This window comes from Mobula birostris, chromosome 32, assembly GCF_030028105.1.
Source record: "Mobula birostris isolate sMobBir1 chromosome 32, sMobBir1.hap1, whole genome shotgun sequence".
NCBI lineage: Eukaryota > Metazoa > Chordata > Chondrichthyes > Myliobatiformes > Myliobatidae > Mobula > Mobula birostris.
In genome coordinates, this window is record NC_092401.1 from 29521036 (window position 1) to 29545898 (window position 24863).

At 42.8% G+C, this 24863-nt stretch overlaps 2 protein-coding genes across 3 annotated transcripts in view; both read left to right on the forward strand.

Annotated features, from left to right (window-relative positions):
* The first annotated feature begins 2471 nt into the window (after window positions 1-2471).
* Window positions 2472-10587, forward strand: LOC140191132 (cyclin-dependent kinase 4 inhibitor D-like). The gene is made up of 2 exons (XM_072248243.1): window positions 2472-2714; window positions 7328-10587. The coding sequence occupies exons 1-2, from the start codon at window positions 2577-2579 to the stop codon at window positions 7691-7693; spliced, it is 504 nt and encodes a 167-aa protein (XP_072104344.1). The 5' UTR covers window positions 2472-2576; the 3' UTR covers window positions 7694-10587.
* A 4694-nt stretch (window positions 10588-15281) lies between these two features.
* kri1 (KRI1 homolog) overlaps window positions 15282-24863 on the forward strand; it is a 65966-nt gene continuing 56384 nt past the window's right edge. For both annotated transcript variants that reach the window (XM_072248113.1, XM_072248114.1), the window contains exons 1-2: window positions 15282-15429; window positions 18268-18338. In XM_072248113.1, the coding sequence (XP_072104214.1) occupies window positions 15345-15429; window positions 18268-18338 (156 nt within the window). In that variant the 5' untranslated portion in view covers window positions 15282-15344. The remainder of the gene's footprint in view (window positions 15430-18267; window positions 18339-24863) is intronic.

Sequence of the window (24863 nt, forward strand, 5' to 3'; positions counted from 1 at the left end):
GGAGGTATATTTAAAGTAGTGGTTGAAAGGTTGTGGATTCATTAGGGCATCAAAGGTTACGTGGAGAAGGCAGGAAAATGGGTTTGAGAGGGATGATGTATCAGACAGAATAGAGTGGCAGACCAGACCTGATGGGCCAAATGACCTAATTCTGCTTCTGTGTCTTATGGTTGAATAGGGAAATATGAATGAGTATACATTCCTCCTACAGGTGCTATTTTTATCCAGCCGATGGTGTGAGGTTCCAGAGTTCAGTGGGTTTGGGACAAGGAGGGGCTGCACTGATTAGGGATTAAAGATTAGCTTCATCTGTCAATATTAGATAGAGTAGACATGGGGGGGTGTATCTTATAAAAGTTCATAGCTTAAATTAAGTTTATTATCAAAGTACATTAATGTCACTATCTACTACTCTGAGATTCATTTTATTGAAGGCATTCACAGTAACACAGAGAAATACAACAGAATCAATGAAATACTACGCACAAGCAATGACCGACAAGCCTCCAGTGTGTAATAGAAGACAAATTGCAAATACAAAAAAACGAGAAAATAAATTAATACCTAGATACATGATATTGAGAATATGAGTTGCATAGTCTATAAATGATACTGAAAACATCAATTGTATATCCAGTCTCCACCTCAGCTTTTGAAGCTCTAGGGAGAACAACCCAAGTTTGTCCCAGCTCTCTGTTTATGGCCTCCATTCTAACACTGATGGGCCTCTTCTGCTGGTGAACCTTATTCTGTAAAGGAGTTAAAATGGCACTGCCAGTACAGGTAACTGAAAGGATTACATCATTATGGTGCTTATAAACAGAACACCGAGTAATGAGCAACAAGATCATGATCATTTCTCACAAAGTTCTCCAGGCCAGGGTACAATACCCTGACTCTGACTCTATACCAGGGTACTGTGCCCTGACTGTGTACCAGATTACTGTGCCCTGATTTTGGCATTCTGTACCAGGATACTGTACCCAGAGCCTGGCACCCTGTACCAGGATACTGTGCCCTGACTCCGGCATTCTGCACCATGGTACTGTACCCTGATTCCGTCTCTGTACCAGGGCACCGTGCCCTGACTCTGGCACTCTGACTCATTAAAATGACATTAATGTCATTGAGATAATTTACAAGTGCTGAATATAAATTATACTTTTAATCAAATAAACATCTTGCCATTGTGTTTCACCTCTGAAATACAATAGTGATATGTTTTCATGACTAAAAGCATAATCGGTCAGCCAGAAACAGATCCTGTACCAACTTTTCTGGAGAGTGTCCAAGTGGTGGTATTTAAGGGGGATCTTTACGTGATGAATATATTAGCGACAAGAGTGTCCTGAGGAAGGAATTCAGGAGTTTGGGAACAAAACGAATTATTACCAGATCATTGGACGGACGGTGCTACAACATTTTATGCTCGGTGTGGTATGCATGCAGACGATACTGGCGAAGTTAGCACCTATTCTACATCCATCTGCAGTGTGCCATGGTGTCCCTGAGTGTCAAAGAGAAGGTCAAGGATGAGAAGTTGAGACTGAAGGAAGGTCGAACAGTTCTGATAAAACTTTCGTTACTTTTGCCCTGCACAGCGACCTTTGCTTCTTTCTCTCTCTCTCTCTACAGAGGCTGCCTGATGTTGTCATTTAATATAAATTTAAGAATTCCAAAATTTGTTTTGCTTTTGCAGAAACTCCTTTCGCCAAAGCACAGGAGTCTTGGTACAGATGTTATGGAAGTTTACAATTGTAATAGAGTCCGTGTAAGGTGAAGAGGATGATATCTCTTCTGGATGCACAGATGCTTCTTGTCTGTGGCATGGTTGGACCGGATGGGCTTTTAGCGATGTTCACTCCGAGGAACTTGAAGATCTCCACCCTCTGGACCCCAGAACGGTTGCATCAAAACAACACATTCCATGTCCTGTAAGACAGTGATAACAACTCTGATTCTGAAATGGTTGTTTGATACCGGCATTTAAGCAGACTCAAGTAGCTCGGGCTTGGTCTGATTCCGAGCTCAACATGGGCAGTGCCCTGAGGGGAAGCTAAAGGCAGCTGGCCCGGAACCTTTGCTCGCTGCAATTCCAAGTGAATTTCAGAGGCAATGCTGCAAGAAAGGGGCGAGAGTGTGACACTGGATTTAGGGGAGATTAGTGGGAGCCGCACAGCAAACCCAGGCACGGTACAGTACAGTATGTGGGTAACAGACCGAACGACCAGCATTGACTATACACTTCGGGTGGCGGGAGGGCCGGCTGACTCCCTGCGCATGCCGCTGGGGAGAGTAACAAAAATAAACAACGTCACAACATGACTGACGTAAGAGGTATTGTTGCCCTTTCGTACTCTCTGATTGGCCGGCGATCGTGTCTTCGAACGCCGGTTTCAATTCCAGACGTTGCTAGGGACGACGGCGTAGATCGGCGTTCCCATTGGTCGGTGCGACGTCAATCAGGCCCCGAGCCGATTCCGGGAAGCTGGTAAAGCCGGGGTGTTTGTAGTAGAGGCTTTCTCCTGTTGTCGGTGCCGGAGCTAGGGTGGCGCAGGGGAAGGGAGATCATAGCAATGGTCAAAAGCATGTTCGGCGGTGACAAACTGAGTAGGGCTGCTGCGCAGGGTAACTGGCGGGAGGTAAAACGTCTTCTGAACGAAGAGAAGGTGAATGTGAACGCGGTTAATAAATACGGACGGACCGCACTGCAGGTTGGTGCCTTCTGAAAAATAAGTCGCGCCAGTTTATCCCGTGCAATGGTTAAGAAATTTGTCGATTCGGGAGTTGAATCTGTATTTTGTCTGTTCCCCCCCCCCTTAAACATTTACGTTTTGTTTATTATTTTCTCTCAGAAACTGCCGAGCTTAAAGGTTTTCGGAGAATAGCATTTCTACTTAATGAGTAACTGTCGGTGTATTTATTGTGAGGGGATTTGAACGTCTTTAGGTTGTGATACCTCTGTCCGTGACGCTGTAACAACCTGCGCTTTCTGCCTGTTGTCTGTCTCTGTGGGGACAGCTGAAGTTGGACATATTTTTTTATTTGTTAACCCCCGCCCCCCGCATAGCTTCGCAACATTTGTGAATGATAAAAGGTCAAGTTTTTGTGAGCTGGGGGATGAGAAGATACGTGGGACGGAGCCACCGCCAAAGGATCTGACTGTTCGAATGTTTTTTTTTAAGATTTAAAAGGCAGACTCATTGTGAAATATACAGTGACACATTAATATTGAGGAGGCGGAGCTTACACCCGGGTGATTGTGGCACGGGGAACAAGCCCTCATAATTATTGAGCGTGCAACTAGTTCCTGGAATTAAATATTGTCAACACTCCCCACTAAATTCTAATGAGCAGTGCTCGTTTAAAAACACTTCTATCGCCACACCTGTTAAAAGATTGTTTTAAACGGAACCGCGTGAGCTCATGTATATATCGGCATTATTTATTTGTACCGTCATTCCAGGAATGTTGTTTTGCAACTAAGATGTTTGTTCCAGTAACTCTAAGGTGGCAGGCTTTAGACTTTAGAATAGTAGAAGGAAATAATATTTAAAAAATTAGTTTGAAGACCTGGAGGTTGCTGTATAGATTCCAGTAGAACAGGAACACAGTGGAAACAAATGTAACAATGACTTCCAGAGGATACTTACTAAAGCAAATTCTAAACACGAGCAACGCACATAAAAAAATGCTGGTGAGGGCAGCAGGTCAGGCAGCATCTCTAGGAAGAGGTACAGTCGACGGTTCGGGCCGAGACCCTTCGTCAGGACTAACTGAAAGGAGAGATAGTGAGAGATTTGAAAGTGAAAAATTTCCTCGTGTTTGCGTAAACACGAATTCTGTAGATGCTGGAAAGCCAGAGCAACGCGCACGAAATACTGGGGGAACTCAGCAAGTCAGGCAGCATCCATGGAGGGGGATAAACGGTCGACATTTCTCGGTGAGACTCTTTGTCAGGACTAGAAAAGGAGGAAGAAGTCACAGAGAGGTGGGGGAGGGGGAGCAGTGTGATCACTCGATAGAGTATGATGTTTTCCGAGGGGTTGTCTATTGGTGAGTCCTCCGATGACTGTCGAGGCCGATTAGTGGTGGTTGTGGTTGGGGAAGGAGTACAAACTGGCAGGTGAATAAATGAGACCAAGTTAGGGGAGACAAGACTGAGGTAAATGAATTGAGAAGCTGGGGGGGGGGGTGGTGATGGGCGGAAGAGAGACCTGTTGTAATAGAGGGTTAGGGGCCTTGTTTAAACACGGCTGCCTTGATTCTCCAGGTGGGGGGAGGGGGGAGAAGGTTGCTTGCTTTCAAGGGCCATTGTATTGTGCCTGGTGAAGGTGCTGTGTTGTTGGGATATCTGAAATATAGACAAGTTCTGTGAAGCAAGAAAATCAGGTAAAGGCTGGTGTGTGATTTGGAGGGAAGAGGGCTGGTGTGTGATTTGGAGGGAAGAGAGCTGGTGGATGGTATGGGAGGTGCTGGTGGAAAAAGTCTGGCTGAGTCCTGTGCACTTTGTAGGGGTAAGGACTGTAAACTGGGTGGATGTGTGCGAATGCTGAGGCTGAGAAACGGGTTTCCAATTAGCCAATTTGTCCCAGAGGGCGTGGAGGGTTTTAACTCATCCAGCCAAACGAGGTTTCTGGTTCATGTCATACATAGCTTGTGTCTTTCAGCTAAAGAGACCCGGGTTCAACCTTCGCCTCCTGGCTGACTGTGGTGGTTGCACATTCTCATGTTGACCACCTGGGTTTTCCCCTCCCAAGACCTGTGGGAAGGATAATTAAGTGTCATACCTGACTTTGCTTCCTGTTCAATTAAGTCTAGATTAAACCATAAGGGGGATACATTTGCACTTTTGCCAAAATAGAAAATTGTGGTGCCTCGACAACATTGAGTTGGGCAGACAAGGAGGGAACATTGCAGAAGGCAAAGAGTGATTGTAGATGGGTCATATTCTGCATGGAGGTCGGTGACCAGTGGTGTGCCTCAGGGATCTGTTCTGGGACCCCTTCTCTGCATGAGTTTTATAAATGATCTGGATGAGGAAGTGGAAGGATGGGTTAGTAAATTTACTGATGACACAAAGGTTAGGGGTGTTGTGGATCGTGTGGAAGGCCGTCAGAAGTTCCAGCGGGACATTGATTCAATGCAAAACTGGACTGAAGTGACAGATGGGGTTCAACCCAGATAAGTGTGAGGTGGTTCATTTTGAAAGTATGATGGCACAATGTAGTATTAATGGTAAGACTCTTGGTAGTGTGGAGGATCAGAGGGATCTTGGGTTTGTGTCCACAGGACACTAAGATGCTGCGCAGGTTGACTGTGTGGTTAAGAAGGCATACGGTGCATTGGCCTTCATCAACCGAGAGACTTGAGTTCAAGAGCGAAGAAGTAATGTTACAGCTGTATAGGACCCTGGTCAGACCCCACTTGGAGGACTGTACTCAGTACAGGAAAGATGTGGAAACTATAGAAAGGGTGAAGAGGAGATTTACAAGGATGTTGCTGGATTGGGGAGCATGCCTTATGAAAATAGTTTGAGTGATCTTGGCCTTTTCTCCTTGGAGTGGCGGAGGATGAAAGGTGACCTGATAGATGATGAGGTATTGATCATGTGGATAGTCAAGAGGCTTTTTCCCAGGGCTGAAATGGCTAACATGAGAGGGCACAGTTTTAAGGTGCTTGGAAGGAGGTACAGAGGGGATGTCGGGGTGTTTTTTTTTTAACACAGAGAGTGGTGAGTGCGTGGGATGGGCTGCCAGCGACGGTGGTGGAGTCGGATACAATAGGGTTTTTTAAGAGGCTCCTGGATAGGTACATGGGCTATGGGTAATGCTAGGTAATTTCTAAAGTAAGTACATGCTTGGCACAGCATCTGGGCCGAAGGGCCTGTATTGTACTGTAGGTTTTCTATGTTTCTATTTAGCACCGGCTGCTAACTTTCTCCATATAAATAAACTTGAACTTTTGCCAGAGCCTTGCATCAGTATGTCTGTCAAACTCCCTCTATCACAGCTGTAAAATAATGTAAACATTTCCTTACACGCCTTCCTGTCAGCTTCCCGCACAGCTGCGGGGAAGTGCCAACAACTCAATTACTACCTTTGCTTGTAATCGTTATGACTAGGCGCCTTAACAACCCATAGGCACACAATGTCTACAAGGTGTTGTGTTGAAAAGTAAAGCACTGCAGTGTCCAAATTGTTTTTATATGAATGGTAAATGAAGTTCAGGGTTGGTTAGAGGATTAAGTTCAAGAGCCAAGGAGTAATGTTTCAGCTCTATAAAACCCTGGTTAGACCACACTAGGAATATTGTGTTCAGTTCTGTTTGCCTCATTTGAAGAAGGATGCGCAAACTTTAGAGAGAGTGCAGGGGAGATGTACCAAGATGATGGCTGGATCAGGGAGATATCTTATGAGGATAGGTTGAGCAAGCTAGGGGTTTTCTCTTTGGAGTAAAGGAGGATGAGGTGCAACTTGATAAAGGTGTTCAAGATGATAAGGGGCATAGATACAGTAGTAGATAACCAGAGACATTGCCAGGGTGGAAATGGCTAGTATGAGGGGGCATAATTTCCATTTGGAGGAAAGTATAGGGCAGGGAAAGGGAATGTCAGAAGTTTTTTTTTACACATTGGTGAGTGCATGGAATGCCCGGCCTGGGGTGATGGTAGAGGCAGATGCATTAGGGGCATTTAACAAACTTTTAGGCATATTAATGATAGAAAAGCTGGAGGGCTGTGTGGGACGGAGGAGTTGGATTACTCTTTGAGTAGGTTATAAGGTCAGGACAAAATTGTGGGCTGAAGAGTCTGCGCTGTACTGTTCTATGTACTATATGTCCTATATTCTATGTCACAGTCCGAGAACACTACAGTGTAGAAAATGGCCCTACAGCGCACCTAGTCCAAACTGAACTATGTTTCTAGTTGCATTGACCTGCACCCAGACCATACCCTTCTATCCATCTACCTATCCAAATTTCTCTAAAGTGTTGAAATTGAACCTGTATCCATCACTTCTGCTGGCAGCTCGTTCTACCCTTGTACCACTGTCTGAGTGAAGAAGATCTCCCTCAAAATCCTCTTAAACATCTCCCAGCCCATGAGCTCCAGTTCTTGTCTCACCCAACCTCAGTGGAAATAGTCTGCTTGCATTTGTAATCTTAGCTGCCCTTTACAGTTATGATATTATTCTTGGGTTTTGCTTGTACAGCAGTGTTTACAAACTCAAAATGTTAACAAGAAATGCAAGGATATAATTTAATAAAAAATGAAATCTATTGTGTACAGAAGGTTTTTATGGCCTCATTGTCTTTCCCCTTCCAGGTGATGATGATGGGGTGTACCTTTGTTGCAGAGGAGCTACTGAAGAATGGAGCAGACCCCAATGTCCAGGATAAAAATGGCTTTGCCCCAGCACACGACGTAGCCCGCAGTGGTTTCTTGGATACCATGGTGGTCCTGATGAAGTACCAATCTGATGTAAACTTGGAGGATGCCTCGGGCTGTCTACCAATACACCTGGCTGCCCAACAGGGCCACCTAAATCTTGTGCAGTTCCTGGCTCCCAGGTCATGCATTTGGCATAAGAACGGCAGAGGGCAGACCCCACTTGATGTGGCACGGGATTCGGGCAGAACTGAAGTGGTGGAATGGTTGGAGCAAGTAATACAATCCCAAAGCTCACAGTGATTTCCCCAGCTGCTGGGACACCAACGTTTCCTCAGTTTAACCTCCTCAAAGCATGGTCTACTCCGTATTGCACTGTTAATTCCATTATTTTTTTTCTAATTTTACGTCGCTCCTTGGGTCTTGAACTAGAGTGGAAGCTCTTCCACCCCCAAATTTTGGTGGCCATCTTGCCCCTAAAAGTAGCCAAATAACTTAATCATCGATGAGCAGATTTCTTTCTTTACTTATGCCACCTTATTGTTGTGTAAATTCAAATGGGAGCTACAATGAACAGCGCATGAGAGTTTGCATGTGTGGCCTCAGGAGCTCTAGGCATTGCAGAGGCTCAGTCTGCAGTGATCTATTCCACAGACTTGGTATTTGGAAACGTGCACCTTTAGAAGGCTGCTTGGGTGGAAGAGAACTCTGGTGCATGGGCAGAGAGCACAGCTGGGAGCTGTGGTCACTGGATCTGGAGATCAGCACTGAACCACGAGATCTCAGAGACTTGGGGTGCGTGGAGGGTGGGGGAGGTGTGGAATCAGTTGCTCTGCCCAGGTGGCCTCAATAAGAGTGCCTCAGGGAAAATAGTGTCTCTGAAATAGGAATAACCCATATACAAGGGGAGTTAAAGATCCAAGGCTTCATTTTGTTTTAACCAGTGACTGTTTACATTGATTTAAAGTACTGTAAAATTAAGTTGTGCTTTACAATTTTTTGAAGTTAAAATGGTTTATTATTTTGTGTTTCCTTTTCAGTTCTTGAAAGGAAACAGAACAGTTAATGTAGCAATGAACTTGCCCTGAGTGCTCTAGTGATTCATAAATGAGTGTGTTTTCATATTTTTTTAAGAGTTATTGTCCCCATTGACTTAAATGCGCCCTTTTTTCTGAAAGAAATTTAAGAGTATGTTTATCTTTAGAAGATATGGTGAAGCACTTAAATTTCTGGGTGTGATCTATTTGAGCAACATTGCACATACACAAGGCATGTTTGCAGATTTCACAGAACAGGAACTGTATACTAAAGTGTGGATGGGGTGTGAGTGACAAAACAAACAGATTCTAGAATCCCAGAGTTATGGATGCATAACATGGCTCTTTGGATATATATGGAAGCAGAGACAAGTTTATCTGGATTGAATAGATACTAGGGGGAATCCACTAACCAGTTTTACACAACTACAATGATGGAAACATCCCCACTGGGTGAAGAGCAGTCCTGGGACCTGTTTTAATTCTTGCCACTTACTTTATGCATCAGACTAACAGCATCTTTAGATTTCGTTTAGTTGATGGCATGTGGAAGCTGAAAGTTTGAAGCTTAAATTTTCACACAAAGATTCAATTTTCCTCAAAACTGATACAGTGGGCAATACATTGTTGGAAACACTCTAATGCAGACAGTGAAATCCAGTCAACATTTCAAATCTTCTGTCCATAGTGTTACTGTAGTTGTTGTGATTGAGAGTCTATTAAACTTGTAATAGTGCAAGAGTGTGCCCACAGATGTAGTTACCTCAGCCTAATTTCCATATAAGGTATGTGTCATATGCAAAACAAGTCGAGTATTTTTGTTGCCCATTTATTGCCCACAGGCTGAAAACTTGGCAAGTGGTTTCTTCCCCTGGAATTGTATCTGCCTTGGAGGAGACAAAGGTAGAGAACTCCCAGAACAGGTTAAGCAATCTGATCTTGTCCAAGGTCTACCCCAAGAATGACACAAATGAGCTCCTCTCCACTTGGATGGGGAGGATGGGAACCATTCTTGCTTCCTCCTCCTGTCTGATGATCTTTTGGAAAGAAGGGGAACAGTTTAAATGAAAATTGACAAAGATAAAGAGATAATGTTCCGATATTTTGCTCAAATCTTTTATTCAAATTGTTTTAATTTCCTTGTACTTTTGTGTCGGGGTGACAAAATGCTGAAGTAAAAACTTGTGGTCAACCTGTTGCTCTAGTGTGCTCTCATCAAGAATCTGTGTGGTTTCTCATCCATCTCTCCAACCTCAAAAGTTCCAATATCACCTTGTCCGTGACAAGCAATTAATCTGCTTATGGCTTTTCCTGTGGCTGTATTCATTCACTTTCACCTTGCCTGCTTTGTCTATCACACATAAACATTCTCACTCCTGGGTCAGATGGTTGTGGGATCAAGCACTAACCCTCAGACCTGAGCACAAAAATCCAGGCTGATAATTCAGTGAGAGTAGGCTGCATCATTGAAGGAGCCTCTGCTTATATTGCAGACAGGTGAAGGTAAAAGGTTCCGGGAAATATTCTGAAGAGGACTGAAGTTAGCCCTCAGGTCCTAGGCACTACTTACACTTACTTAACATCACTAAAACCTGATTATCTGGCCATGTTGTTCATGAGATCCCACTGTGTGCAAAATGGCTGCTGCATTTCCGATATTTTAACAGCGATGCTTTAAAATTTTATTCTTGCTCATAGGACAATTTAGAAGCCATAGGAAATTCCACAGAAATTTTGCCTTTGGAAACTTTTCTTGTGACTTATTACTAGGAGCCTTATCAATTTCTTTCCTTATTGGAGCTCCTCATTTGTATCCATTTTATGTGCAGGGCTGGGATGTTTTTGGCTTTACTAGTGCAGTTTCAAAGTGTTGCTGTTGTTATTGTTCAGCACGAGTTTGAAGTTTTGAAATCTATTTATCATTTGCATAGATCATTAACTTAAAGGTCCTTGACATTGAGAATAAGGGCATGGGGCTGCCTGCCGGTTAAGACAATCCCAAGTAGATGGTCCCTGTGGAAAGTGAGGAATCTGAGTTGGGAATGTTCTGAAGACTTTATAGGTTGATGTTGCACATATAATTATATTTATGAAGTTGAATTTATTGTTGAGTGGATTATAATTTTTAAAATTGCAAATAAATTATACATGTGAAAATTAAAAATTGTGCCTGTGGCTGTTTTTCTTTCCCCAATAGACAGGCTGGAATAACTGTTGTTAAAACCTGGGTAGGCCACAGACTCTTGTGGTAACGTCTATTCATAAAGTATTGTGCAAAAATTTTAGGTACCCTAGCTACATATATTGAGCACAAGACTTTTGCCTCGGAGTCATAGAAAAGTACAGCACAAAAACATACCCTTTGGCCTATCTAGTCTGTGTTGAACCATTTAAACTGCCTACTCCATTGACGGGTACCAGGACCATAGCCATATCCTGTACCTATGCAAACTTCTCTAAACATTGAAATTGAGCATGCATATACCACTTATGCTGACAGTTTGTTCCACATTCTCATGACCCTTTGAGTGAAGAAGCTTCCCCTTGTGTTCCCCTTAAACTCTTCACCTTTCACCCTTAACTCATGAACTGTGGTTGTAGTCCCACACAACCTCAATGGAAAAAGCCCGCTTGCATTTACCCTATCTATACCCCTCATAACAGTGGATAACAACACTTTTGAAAATGTTGCTTCCTTGGAAATTTTTTGATTATGATAGACACCTTCCCTTCTGAAAGAGTGAAGTGACGTTTCCAAACTTCCAGTCCTCTGGGACCATGCCAAAATCGAGAGGTTCTTGAAAGATCATGACCAATGCATCCATTATCTCTTCAGCAACCTCCTTCAGGCCTCTGGGATGTAGTCCATCTGTCCCAGGTGACTTATCCACCTTAAGACCTTTCAGTTTGCCTTGCACTTTTTCCTTTCTAATAGCAATGACACTCACTCTTGCTCCCTGACACTCGGGGACATCTGGTACGCTGCCAGTGGCTTCCACAGTAAAAAAAAACTGATGGACAGTACTCATTAATTTCATCTGCCATTTCTTTGTCCCCCATTACTACCTCACCAGCACAATCTTCCAGTGCTCCAGTATCAACTCTCACTTCCCTTTCACTGGGTGAAACCGGGAGGGGAGGGCTGGGAAGTTGATTGATGAAAGAGGTACAGGGCTGGAGAAGGGGGGCAGATGATGGGAGAGGACTGAAGGTCATGGAAGAAAGAAAAGGAGGGAGGAGCACCAGAGGGAGGCAATGAACAGGCAAAGAGATAAGGTGAGAGAAACCTTCACCTTGTGTTTCTCCCTCCACTCCCCCTACTTTTAAATTGACTGCTCTCTTTCCCTCCAGTCCTGCTGAACCGTCTCAGCCTGAAATATCATGAACGACATCACCCCGGGCCACAGATCCTAAAGGAGACCCTGAAAAAATGTGGTCTAACTTGCATCCCTCCAACATGTCTGGGCATCTCAAAGCATTACTGAGATAATATCAGGCCTGTGCTTGTAAAGACCCCGTGCAAACCAATGTAGACATTCTCTCCCAGTCCAACAACCAACACTAAGCCCTGCTTACACTCCATGATCTCCAATATGTAGGTAACACATACAAAATTCTGGAAATCAGCCAGCAATTATGGAGAAGAATAAATTTACATACCCAACAACAGAGCCCCCTTCTGATTACTACCTTCAGGGAGGAGATACAGGTGCAAGAAGACCCACACTCAATGCTTTAGGAACATCATCTTCACCTCCACTATCAAATGTTTGAATGGTCTATGAACACTACCTCACTTTTTTTTAATATATTCTTATTGTAATTTATAGTAATTTTATGTATTGCACTCTACTACTGCTTTAAAACAACAAATTAAATGATATGTCAGTGATAATAAGCCTGATTCTGATTTTGAATAGTGTCATGGGCTCTACTGGAACTATGAATTTATCTGTTATATAGAACATGGAACCTAGGACATTATGGTACCAGTTCCTTCGATCCATGATGTGCCCAAGTTTCAACTTACACTAAGATCAATATTATCCTTCCCTCCTACATAGTCCTCCATTTTTCTATCAATCATGTGCCTAAGATTTTCTTATCTGCCTCTACCACCTACCACTTTTACTTAAAAAAGTTACTCTGACAACCACCCCTATAATTTCCTCCGAGCTTTAAAATCATGGAGAAAAAGTCCATTTGGCCCAACATGTTGATGCTGGTGTTTGTACACCACAGAAACCTCCTTCCACCCTTGTTATCTAACGCTATCACAACCTCCTTCCATTGCTTTCTTGCACTGAAAGTTTATCTTGTTTCTGAAATCCATCTTTGCTGATGGTTTCAACCACTCCCTTTAGTAGTGAGTTCCACATTCTAACCATCTGTGGCTACAGAAGTCTTGTTTGAATTTCCTGTTGGATTCTTCAGTGTATCACATTTTATATAATATTTGAAATATCACATTCCTTGAATAGGTAACAATTTATGCAAAAGATAAATGCTAACTTTTTAAGAGTTGAGCACTGTATTGGGCTGACAATTGGACGTACTGCAGTGTTTCTGAGTTTGTTTCAAGCAAGATACAAGCTGTTGCTTGTAATTTTTTTCAAAAAGTCTTACATCCGCATTGCTTCCTATTTGTGAAATATTACTTCCAGTTATCAGCATTATGTCTCCATTGACATTTTTTGAGTGAGACTTCAAAGTGATCTTGTGTTTGCTCCCTCTGCTGCATGCAAATGATACCAAGGCATTGTTCTCACATAGATCATGGGCTTTCTCTTCAACATCTCCCACCATCACAATGACCGAAAGACAGATTATCCATTTAGTACTGTGTGTGAGACCTTGTTGTGTATAAGAAAGAAAAACAAAGATTAGCTTTATTTTTCATGTGTATATCTAAGCTCTGAATACAGTGAAATGTGTCAACAACCAACACAGTCCCGGTATGTGCAGGTATGTGCAAGTGCTGCTACGTTTGTACATTTCCCACTGTCAACATAGTATGCCCACAAATGTGAGAAGAAACCAGAGCACCACTCACTCACGGGGAGGACATGCAAATTCCTTACAGACAGCGGCAGGAATTGAAACCAGATCATTGGTGCTATAAAGTGTTATGCCAGCTGCTTTGCGACCATGCTGCTCAGTTAGTTCATTTTACCTGCATTATAACAATACCTTCATCAAAAGTGGTTAATTTGCTGTAAAGTAAGATGAATGAAAGATGCTAACATTATTTGAAATGTTTTTTAGAAGCCACCCTTACCTTCTCGTCATCGTTAGGTCACATCTGGAATTTCCAGTTGGCGGACGATTTCCCGCCATGTCGCTCTGTCCCGACACTTGTCCACAACATCCCTAGTCTTGTCCAGCTTGGTCCAATCCTTGATATTATCCAGCCACGTTGTTCTTTGCCTTCCTCTTCCTTTCTTTCCCTCCACCTTTACATATAGCAAGTCCAACAAGATGTTATCTCTCCGCGTAACGTGTCTACAATCCTTACCTCCTATTTTTACAATTAAATTGGCCTCTGTCAGCTCTGTGTAGAAATGTTGTCCTCAGACCACAAGAGGCAGTGCCAATTCCCATTGCTTCATCTCCCACCTTCTCTGTCGGGGTGTCCAAAGAGAGATCTGAAGTTTCAAAAAGTTCCACTCCTGTAATATCACTTATTTATGAAAAATAATTATCTAAAATTGCATACCATATGTCTCAAGATGTTAATAACAGCTATAACCCTGATCCAACATCACAGAAGGGAAAGCAAAAATTAAAATCCATACTTTTGGAGGAACTCAGCCGGTCTGTGGAGTGAAAAAGACAGTTGATGTTTGGATTGTGACCTTGCATCTGAATTGAAGTATAGAGAGGAGATAGTCAGTACAGAAAGGTGAGGGGAAGGGGATGAAAGCAAGAGCAGGCAGCAGATGGGTGGATCAAGGTGAGGACGGGTGATAGGCAGATGCTGGGAGATGATAGGTGGAGGCAATAAAGGGCTGCAGATAGTGAAATCTGATAGGGAAGGAAGGCGGACCAAATCGGGAAGTAGGGAGAGCAGATGGGTACAGTTGGAGGTGTGTGGTTGTTGGGGTGTGGCAGGGTGTATAGAAAGAACTTAAGAAGGGGACGGAAAAAGAAACTGTGGGTATTCAGGTAATCCACTCCTCTTTTGTTTCTTCTCTCCCTCCTTTAGTATTTGGAAGGAAATCTTCAAATGGGTTCAATTCTTAATGGAAATTTGTCAAGATCAGCATTCAGTTTTAATATATTGGCCCATAGTATACAATCTTAATAGATTGCCACCAATTTAAAACTTCCATGAGCCTAAAGAAGGTATAATTGGCTACATTTCCTATAATTGGTTCAATTTGTATTTGTAATTTTGTAGAGTCCAGCAGAGGTTGAAATATTTGAGAAATCATGAGCGAAGGCACACAGACAATAACAAGTTGAAATCAATGTAATTTTTTTTGGTAAAATAAAACCAAACATTTCATTGTAGAACTTTCAGGAATGAACCTTGTCTTCCAGTAAAAGTCTGGTGAAATATGACTCATGAACATTCCTAAGGAACACACATAAAAGTTGCTGGTGAACGCAGCAGGTCAGGCAGCATCTCTAGGAAGAGGTACTGTCGGTCAGTCAAGCACTCCTAACACTTCATTCTGAGGTGTTAATATAGCAATTGCAGGAGCATTCTCAGATTGAACAACTCGTGCCTGTGGGACTGGACGATAGGAATATGCACCCTTTAGCCTTAGAGAAACCATACCAGTACTGTACAGGTGTAACAGCCTCTGCCTCGGAGAGTGGTTCCTTGAAACGCCCTTGCCGCACGCCATTGGCTGGCTGTGACCCCTAACCCGTGATCGGCCGGTGGGATCACCCGTCTGCATGGTAACGACATGGAGTCGGGCCCGGAATTCAGGATCAATCAGCGCTTCGCCGGTCGCTACGATCGTTACCGACAGAAGGAAGAGCTGCAGCGACGTGAGTGGTGGGCTGAGGGGCAAGCGGGAGCCCGGGGGTGGTCTGTCGCGGCGGTTCGGCCGCTGGTTGTGTGGCAGCGGGAGGCCTGCGGGGTAGGCCTTGGTGAACGTTGCATTCCGCCATGAAGTCGGCGCACACCATGATTCGGTCCTGCTTATAGAGCGCAATAAAGGCCGTGTCTGTGTGTAACACCAGCTCTGAGCGCCTCGTCACGGCGTGTGAAGGCTGCCACCTAAACTCTGAATTTGGAATGTTGAGATCAGTACTGAGCTCCCCGTTGTAGAAAGGATGGGGAGCCTTTGGAGAGGGTGCAGAGGGGTTTTACCAGGTTGCTGGCTGGATTAGAAAAGACAAACCATTAGGAGAGGTCGACAAACTTGGGTCGTTTTCTCTGGGGCGGCAGGGGCCGTGTGGAGACCTGCTAAAAGTTTATAAGATTATGAGAGCGGAAATAGAGTAGACAGCCAGTATCTTTTTCCTCGGATCAAAATATCTAATACTAGAAGGCATGCATTTAAAGTGAGAGGGGGGAAGTTTAAATGAGATCTACTGGGTCAGCAGAAGCTGAAGAGGGATATGGACAGAGTAGATCTTTTTCTCAGGGTAGAAATGTTAAATACTAGAAGGTGTGTATTTTACATAGAGTGCTGGGTGTCTGGAATACGCTGCCAGGGGTGCTAGAGGAAGATCCCATAGAGGCATTTAAAAGGCTTTTGGATACATTGATATGCAGGGAATGGAGGGGTATGGATCATGTGTAGACAGAAGAGATTTAGTTTAACCTAAGCCTGAAATGTCACTTGTTTATTCTCATCCATAGAAGCTGTCTGATTTGCTAAGCACTTTTGTGTGTTGTTCAAGATTTTAACATCTGCAGAATCTCTTGTGTTTATAGTTTAATTTGGAATCATGTTTAGTATAGGCCAGCATCATGTGTTTTTATTATTCTATGTTCTAAAAAATGGTGCTTGCCTGGTAGAAATAAATAATCTTTATAAAATATTAATTTAGTCTATATGTAAAGTATATGTAATATGTGTATGTGTTGTAAGTTAGACATGCTTTATATGATATTATAATTTCTAATCTTGGTTCTGTGCAGAGTGCTTCAGTTGTTATGGGCAGTATAGACAAAATAGAACATAGTATTCAGTATAAAAACAGGCCCTTCATGCCTTTGACAAACACAGCACCAAATTATGCTAAACCATGCCAGCACATGATTTATATCCCTCTGCTCCATGCACATTGTGTGTCTAACAGTCTCTTAAATGCCATTAAGTATCTGCTTTCACCACACGCCTGGCAGCACAGAGATGTGCTGCCTGTATACAGACAGTCCCCGGATTATGAACGAAATCCGACCCTAAGTCTGTCTTTAAGTTAAATTTGAAGGTAAGTTGGAACAAGTACATACAGTTCTTATTTAGCATCAGTTATTCAAATGTTTGTCTTAGTATATAGTATATATTTTACCTTTCTATGCATATAAAACACTTCCTCCTCAATAATAACCTCGCTCAGTAATTTTTTTCAACATTTCAGGAAAATCACTCGCAGCACTTACATCGGCACTCGCTTCTTCACCTTGCACTTCGAACCAACCCCTACTTGCAGCAAATGCTTCGTCACAATCACCTTCACTTGCTGCACGTGCAGCTTTTAAATCATTGAAAAGGCTTTGAGCCTTTTCTTGCACTAAAGTAAGTCTAATAGGCATGTTACGCTGATTTTGATCGTCTAACCAAATTATCAATAGCCTTCCCATTTCAATAATTAAACCACTGCGTTGCTTAGTAATAATTGTAGCTTTCATTGAAACAGGGCCTTTCACATGCTCCATTATTCTCACTTTATCCTTTAAAATTGTTCCGATCGTTGACTGACTGTAGCCTAACGCTTTTCCAATGACTGATGGCGTTTCACCTCTTTCCGATCGCTTTATTATTTCCACTTTATTTTCAATCGTGATCGTTTTCCTTTCCTTTGATGCATCACCAGCACTTGCATCGGATTTACCCTTTGGAGGCATGGTTACAAAGGTAAATAAGAAAAAAATTTAAGCCAAATACAAAGTTACACACTCAATACAGTGGCAAAGTGTAACGGCAGTGATCTGACTTAACTCAAATTTTTAATATAATAGGCTTTATGGCAGTCCATTCGTAAGTACGAGTTGTCTGTAAGCCGGATGTTCATAACCCGCGGACTGCCTGTATATATAAAAAAGCACTTGCTGTGACATCTTCTTTAAGCCCCTCTCGCCCTAAATGTGCCCTCATGTACTCGACAATTTTACCTGGGGAGAAAAATTCTGACACTCTATGCCTCTCCTAATGTCGTCTTAAAGCTCTTGCCCTCTAATCCATGCAATATCTTGGTGAATCCCTACTGTACCAGCTCCAAAGCCTGTATCCTTCCAATAATGGGGCTACAAAAGTTGTATATGATACTCCCAAGTGTGGCCTATCACAGATTTATACAGCTGCAACCTTTTCCTGATTCTTAGATTCGGTGCCCTGACCAATGAAGGCAAGCTTTCTTTACTGCCTTATCTACTTGTGTGCCACTTTCAGGAAGCTATGGACTTGGACCCCAAGACCTCTATGTACATCAGTGCTGTTAAGAACACTGTCATCTACTGTATAGTTTTCCCTTACAGATGGCATTCCAAACTCCATCACTTCACTCTTGCCTGGATGAAACTATCTACCACTTCTGTGCCCATATCCATTGCGGATTTGTATCCTGCTGAATTCTGTGACAACCTTTGCTGTCCACAACTCCAATTTTTGTGTCGAATGCAAACTTATTTTAAAGTTACTTTTTAATTCCCAGTAAAGGATCGCTATGGTGATGAGGCGGGCGAAGAAGACAGCTCCAGTTCTGAATCCGATGACAATGAATTGGTAAGGTTTCTAAGCATATTTTGTTTCAATATGTCTGTTCCTTCCTTGAAACTTAAATATTGAAGGACCATGATTACTTACAGTTTGGGGGTATTTGGAACTGGATTATTACAGGCACGTGTACCAAGATACAGTGAAAAGTTTGTTCACATAGATCTGTTACACAGTGTATTGAGGTAGCACAAGGTAAAACAAAAACAGGTGCAGAATAAAGTGTAACAGCTGCTGAGAATGTGCAGTACAGGTAAACAAAAGTGCAATATCACAACAAAGTAGATTGTGGGGTCGAAAGTCCAACTTGTAATATGGAACTATTTAATAGCCCTTTAACAGTGGGGCAAGAACTATCACTGAGCCTGGTGGCACATGTTTTCAGGCTTTTTAAAAATCTTCTGCTTGATGGCTGAGAAGAGAGAATGTTTTGTGTGAGTGTGGTCTTTGATTATGCTGGCTGCTTTACTGAAGTAGTGAGAAGTATAGACAGAGTCCGTGGAGGGGAGGCTGGTTTCTGTGATGTGCCTACAACTCTCTGCAGTTTCTCAAGTTCACACGCAGAGTATTTGCCATACCAAGCTGTGATGCAGCTGGATAGGATGATGAATTAATAAAAATTGTTAAAAGTCCACAGGGATGTGCCAAATACGTTTAGCCTCTTGAGGTGTGGCTTCTGCATGGTTGGACCAGAACAGGCTAAGCAAACTCAACGCCATGGAAGAGAGAGGGGCATGTGCACACCCCCTCTTCCTGACCAGCTCTTTTATTCTGCTGACATTGAGGGAAAAGTTGTTGTCTTGACATCATGTCAGTAAGCTCTCCATTTCCTTCCTGTTGTCTGACTTATGGGTATTGTTATTTAAGAATCAGTCCACTGTAGTGGAATCACAATAAAAGATGTAGGAGCAGAATTGGGCCATTGGGCCCATGGAGTCTGGTGCACCATTTCATCATGGCTGATCAATAGCTAAAGAAATTCCTCCTCATCTCCTTTTGAAAGGGACACCCCTCTATTCTGAGGCTGTGTCCTCTTGTTTTAGACTCTCCCACCATTGGAAACATCCTCTCCATGTCCACACTTTTAAGGCCTTTCACCATTCAATCGATTTCAATGAGGTCACCCCTCATTCTTCTGAATTCTAGTGAATAGAGACCCAGACCCATCAAACGCTCTTCATATGATAAGTCATTCAATCCTGAAATCACTTTCGTGAACCTCCTCTGAACTTCCTCCAGAGGGATCAGTGCTGGGTCCATTGTTATTTGTCATCTATATCAATGATCTGGATGATAATGTAAATTGGATCAGAAAATTTGCTGATGATACAAAGATTGGAGGTGCAGTGGACAGTGAGGAAGGTTTTCAAAGCTTCCAGAGGGATTTGGACCAGCTGGAGAAATGGCTGAAAAATGGCAGATGGAGTTTAAGACAGACAAGTGTGAGGTATTGCACTTTGGAAGGACAAACCAAGGTAGAACATACAAGGTAAATGGTAGGGCACTGAGGAGTGCAGTAGAACAGAGGGATCTGGGAGTACAGATACAAAATTCTGTGCCGAATGCTTACTCTCACCTAGTCCCACTGACCTGCACTCAGCCCATAACCCTCCATTCCCTTCCTGTCCATATACCTATCCAATTTTTCTTTAAATGATAATATCGAACCTGCCTCTACCACTTCTACTGGAAGTTTGTTCCACACTTACTTCAAGCTCCCCTGTCCTCCCCTGATAATTGACTTATCGCTATATTCATGCGAGGGAATTATGCGCTGTGTGTTTAATATTAAATTCGTTAGATAAACCCTTTCAGAAACGAAATTGAGTGTATTAGCCACTTATCACCTATATTCCGGTTGTGATTAACACCCCCCCCCCCCCCCGCATCCGAACAGAATCACCAAAAACGATTTTTAGAAAAAAAAATCGACACGTACATGCATGTGCACACAGGTGCCCACGCAAGGCTTCATGGGCATGGTAGTCTTTCTTGGGGTGAACACAATGTAATTTGACTGCTACTCTTGTTCATCGGCAACCCTCTCCCCGCCCCATCCAACCAGTCGGCAGGTCCGCAAGAATATTGTCAATAATAATCTGACCCATGGTGCAAAAAAGGTTGGGGACCCCTGGTATAAGGTATTGGTGAGGCTGAATTTGGAGTATTGTGTTTGGTTTTGGTCACCAAATTACAGGAAGGATATTAATAAGGCTGAAAGAGTGCAGAGAAGGTTTACAAGGATGTTGCCGGGACTTGAGAAACTCAGTTACAGAGAAAGGTTGAATAGGTTAGGACTTTATTTCCTGGAGCGTAGAAGAATGAGGGGAGATTTGATAGAAGTATATAAAATTATGATGGAGTGAATGCAAGCAGGCTTTTTCCACTGAGGCTGGGGGAGAAAAAACCAGAGGACATGGGTTAAGGGTGAAGGGGGAAAAGTTTAAAGGGGACATTGAGCGGGGGGCTTCTTCACACAGGGAGTGGTGGGAGTGTGGAATGAGTTGCCAGATGAAGTGGTAAATGCGGGCTCACTTACAACATTTAAGAAAAACTTGGACAGGTACATGGATGAGAGGTGTATGGAGGGATATGGTCCAGGTGCGGGTCAGTGGGACTAGGCAGAAGAATGGTTCAGCACAGCCAAGGAGCGCCAAAAGGCCTGTTTCTGTGTCGTAATGTTCTATGGTTCTATAAAAGGCAAAACTGCTCACAATATTCCAAGTGAGGCCTCACCAGTGCTTTATAAAGTCTTAACATTACATCCTTGCTTTTATATTCTAGTCCTCTTGAAATGAATGCGAACGTTGAATTTACCTTCCTCGCTACAGACTCAACTTGAAAATAAGCCTGTAACAGACATCCCACCCTGCAAAAACTCATTTCAGAGAGGTAGCACCCCTGCCCCCCGCAACCCCATATCCCCCTCCCCCTCCGGTCGACCTCCAAGGGCGCATGTATACGGGACATTTGACTATGAAAGAACACAACAATTTATTTGACGCATATTGAAACTATTTACAGAGACACACACAGACACACACATATATATTCCTTGTTGAGTATTTTGTTGGCAATCTCAATGCTAATGCAAATAGCTTTTCTATTTCTTTTGCAAACTTTCCTTGTACTGTGACGTGGCTCTGCTGAAAAGAACTGTGAAATACTTGAGCAGCCTTCCTTGCAAGTAGCCTCCCTAATATGTTGTGGTCCCTAAAAGAAATGAAAGCAAAGGTGTATCCTTATTATATTCTGTTATGTAATACTTTGTTAGTAATTTTGTCTAATCTGTAAACTGGGTATATGCAGAAACTGTGACATTAAAATATGTACTTATATATTATCATGGAGTCGTTTTTGATTCTATTACAACTTTAAGCACATCTATAGGGAGTTTGGCCTCATCACGTAGGACATCAATAGAGTAGCTCCTTAGCAGCTAGCCAGCTAGTTTAAATAACGTTAGCTATGCTAATGAACGAATGACACCTGTTAAACTCACCTCAACATGTCTTTTACAGTCCTAACCCACCACGGGCAATAGAAAAGTCACTGTTGCAAACAGTGCAACGAGCAACACTGTCATTATTTTTGACCCCTATTAGGCAGGGGCACACTTTAGTGTAGTCTGGGGTGAAGTGTGTCTTATATTTTCTTTTTTTGAAACATTCTGCCATGGCGGTGCAGGACACTAAACTGAACTGATGGAGAAACAGAAGTCAACTGTAAAGCCCGCCCACAGAGAAAACTGATAGGTCTACTTATGACAAATAGAGGCCAATCAGGATGCTCACTCCGCCTCCCGTTCCTGCTCTCATTTCTGGGATATTGTATATAATTTGCGGGCATCAGGGAGCTGCTATTAATTTGCTGGAGACTCCCGGAACTTCTGGGAGAGGTGGGATGTCTGCTTTAAGGAATCCGGCATAAGGGCTCCCAAATCCCTTTGTGCCTTAGTCTTTTATGTTTTCTCTCCGTTCAGAAAATAGTCAACCCTTTAATTTCTTCTGCCAAAGTGCATGACCATACACTTCCCAAAACTATGTTCGATCTGCCATTTCTCTGTCCATACTCCTAACTTAATCCTTCTGTAGCTTCTCTCCTTCCTCAAAACTACCTGCCCCTCCACCTATCTTCATATCGTCTGCAAACTTTGCAACAAAGCCATCAATTCCATCATCCAAATCATTGATGTGTAATGTAAAAAGAATTGGTCCCAACACAGACCCCTGTGGAACACAACTAGACATCAGCAGTCAACCAGAGAAGGCTCCCTTTATTCCCACTCTATGCCTCCTGCTAATCAGCCACTGCTTTATCCATGCTAGAACCTTTCCTGTAATACCATGGGCTTGTAGCTTGTTAAGCAATCTCGTATGACAGCTTGTCAAAGGCCTTCTGAAAATCTAGGAACACAACAACTGATTCTCCTTTGTATATACTGCTTGCTATTTCTTGATATTTTCTCTTGAAACCATGCTGACTACAATTATCATGTGCTTCAAAGTATCCTGAGACTTCAGCCTTAATAATCAACTCCAATATCTTTCTAATCACTAACTGGCCTATAATTTCCTTTTTTCTGCTTCTCTTCCTTATTGAAGAGTGGAATGACATTTTCTTCTGGAGCAATTCCAGAACCTAGTAATTCTTAAAAGATCATTACTAATGCCTCTAAGATCTCTTCAGCCACCTCTTTCAGAACCCTGGTGTGTACATCATCTAGCCCAGATAACTTACCTACCTTCAGACCTTTCAGTTTCCCCAAGAACTTTCTCTCTAGATAAGGTAACTCTACACACTTTGACTCTGTCACCTGGAACTTCCACCAAACTGCTCATGTCTGCCACAGTGAGGCTTGATGTAAAATACTTGTTCAGTTCATCTGCCATTTCATTGTCCCCCACTACCACCTCTCCAGCATCGTTTTCCAGTGATCCGATATCCACTCCCATCTCACTTTTACAGTTTATATATCTCTTGATACCCTCTTTAATATTATTGGCTAGCTTACTTTCATGTTCCATCTTTACCTTCTTGTGATGTATTTAATTGTATTCTGTTGGTTTTTGAAAGCTTCCCAATCCTCTAGCTTTCCACTAATTTTTGTTCTATTATATTATATGCCCTTTCTTTGGCTTTTATGTTGGCTTGGACTTCTTTTGTCTACCACAGTTGTGTCATCTTTTCTTTAGAATACTTCTTCCTCTTTGGGATGTATATATCCTGTGCCTTCCCAATTGCTTCCAGAATTTCCAGCTTTGCTGCTCTGTCATCATCCCTGCTAGTGTTCTTTTCCAATCAGTTCTGGCCAAATCCTCTCTCATGCCTCTGTGTTTCCCTTTACTCCGCTGTAATACTGATACATCTGACTTTATCTTCTCTTTCTCAAATTTCAGGATGAATTCAATCATATGATCGCTTGCCCCTAAAGCTTCTTTTATCTTAAGCTCTCTAATCAATTCTGATTCATGGCACAACACCCAATCCAGAATAGCTGATCCCCTATGGACTCAACCATGAGCTGCTCTAAAAAAGCATCACTGAGGCACTCTAGAAATCCCTCTCCTGGAATTCAGCACCAACCTGACTTTTCCGATCTTCTTGTATATTAAAAACCCCATTGACTTGCAATCTTGCAGATTAGAGCAGAATCATATCATGCAGTTGTGAGTGTACAGGGAGATGATGAATGTGGTTTTTAATTGCAACTGATCATTTAGGAGACCAGTGGCAAAGTGTAGCAAGTCTGAAGTGATGAACTCTGCTACAAGGCCTGTATGTGTATATCCAACTTTTGTTTTAACCGAACAAGAGTGAGTATAAGATCTGGAGCCTGTGATTGCAGTACAGCAGCCTATTTCCTTGCTATTTCCCTCCCCCCACTTGCCCGCACGCAGTGGCACGCCACTGAAAAGCAGGTTGTTAAGAAAAAACTGGCTTTATGCAATACAGATTCTTGAAGTAAAAGAATCTTGGGCAGCAAAATAGCATCACAGTTAGCACAACAGTTTACAGTGTCAGCGACCTGGGTTCAGTTTTACTGCTGTCTGTAAAGAGCTGGTATGCTCTCCTTGTGACCACGGAGTGTGTTTCCTCCGGGTGCACTGGCTTCTTCCCTCAATCCAAAGGTTTATGGGTTAGTAAGTCGTTGGCGCCAGAAGCATGGAGATACTTGTGGACTGCCCCAGCACGTCCTTGGACTGTGGTGTTGGTCATTGATGCAAATAATGCATTTCACTCTATGTTTCAATGTACTTGTAACAAATAAAGATTAAGCTTTAAAAATACTTAAAATGTTGTTAATAAATTTGGTTGGTTGTTAGCATGGTGTTCCAGATGCATGGTCTGAATGGGCATAAGTTGAGGACAAAGTAGTAGCTAGAATCTGAAAGATGAGAGAAATGTTCTATCTTTGGCAGACCCAGAGTTCTTAGTTGTCCAATCTCCAAAGTTTCAGTCTTGTTCTGGAGTATAGATAAAACGTTACAGCATCGGAACTGGCCCTTCAGACCACCATCTCCGCTGCAGCTG

Excerpts from the sequence above, each read along its gene's own strand:
- LOC140191132 (XM_072248243.1), top strand. The coding sequence starts at position 2,577 with ATGGTCAAAAGCATGTTCGGCGGTGACAAACTGAGTAGGGCTGCTGCG. Across the intron at positions 2,715-7,327 it reads ACGGACGGACCGCACTGCAG|GTGATGATGATGGGGTGTAC; the intron begins GTTGGTGCCTTC and ends TTCCCCTTCCAG.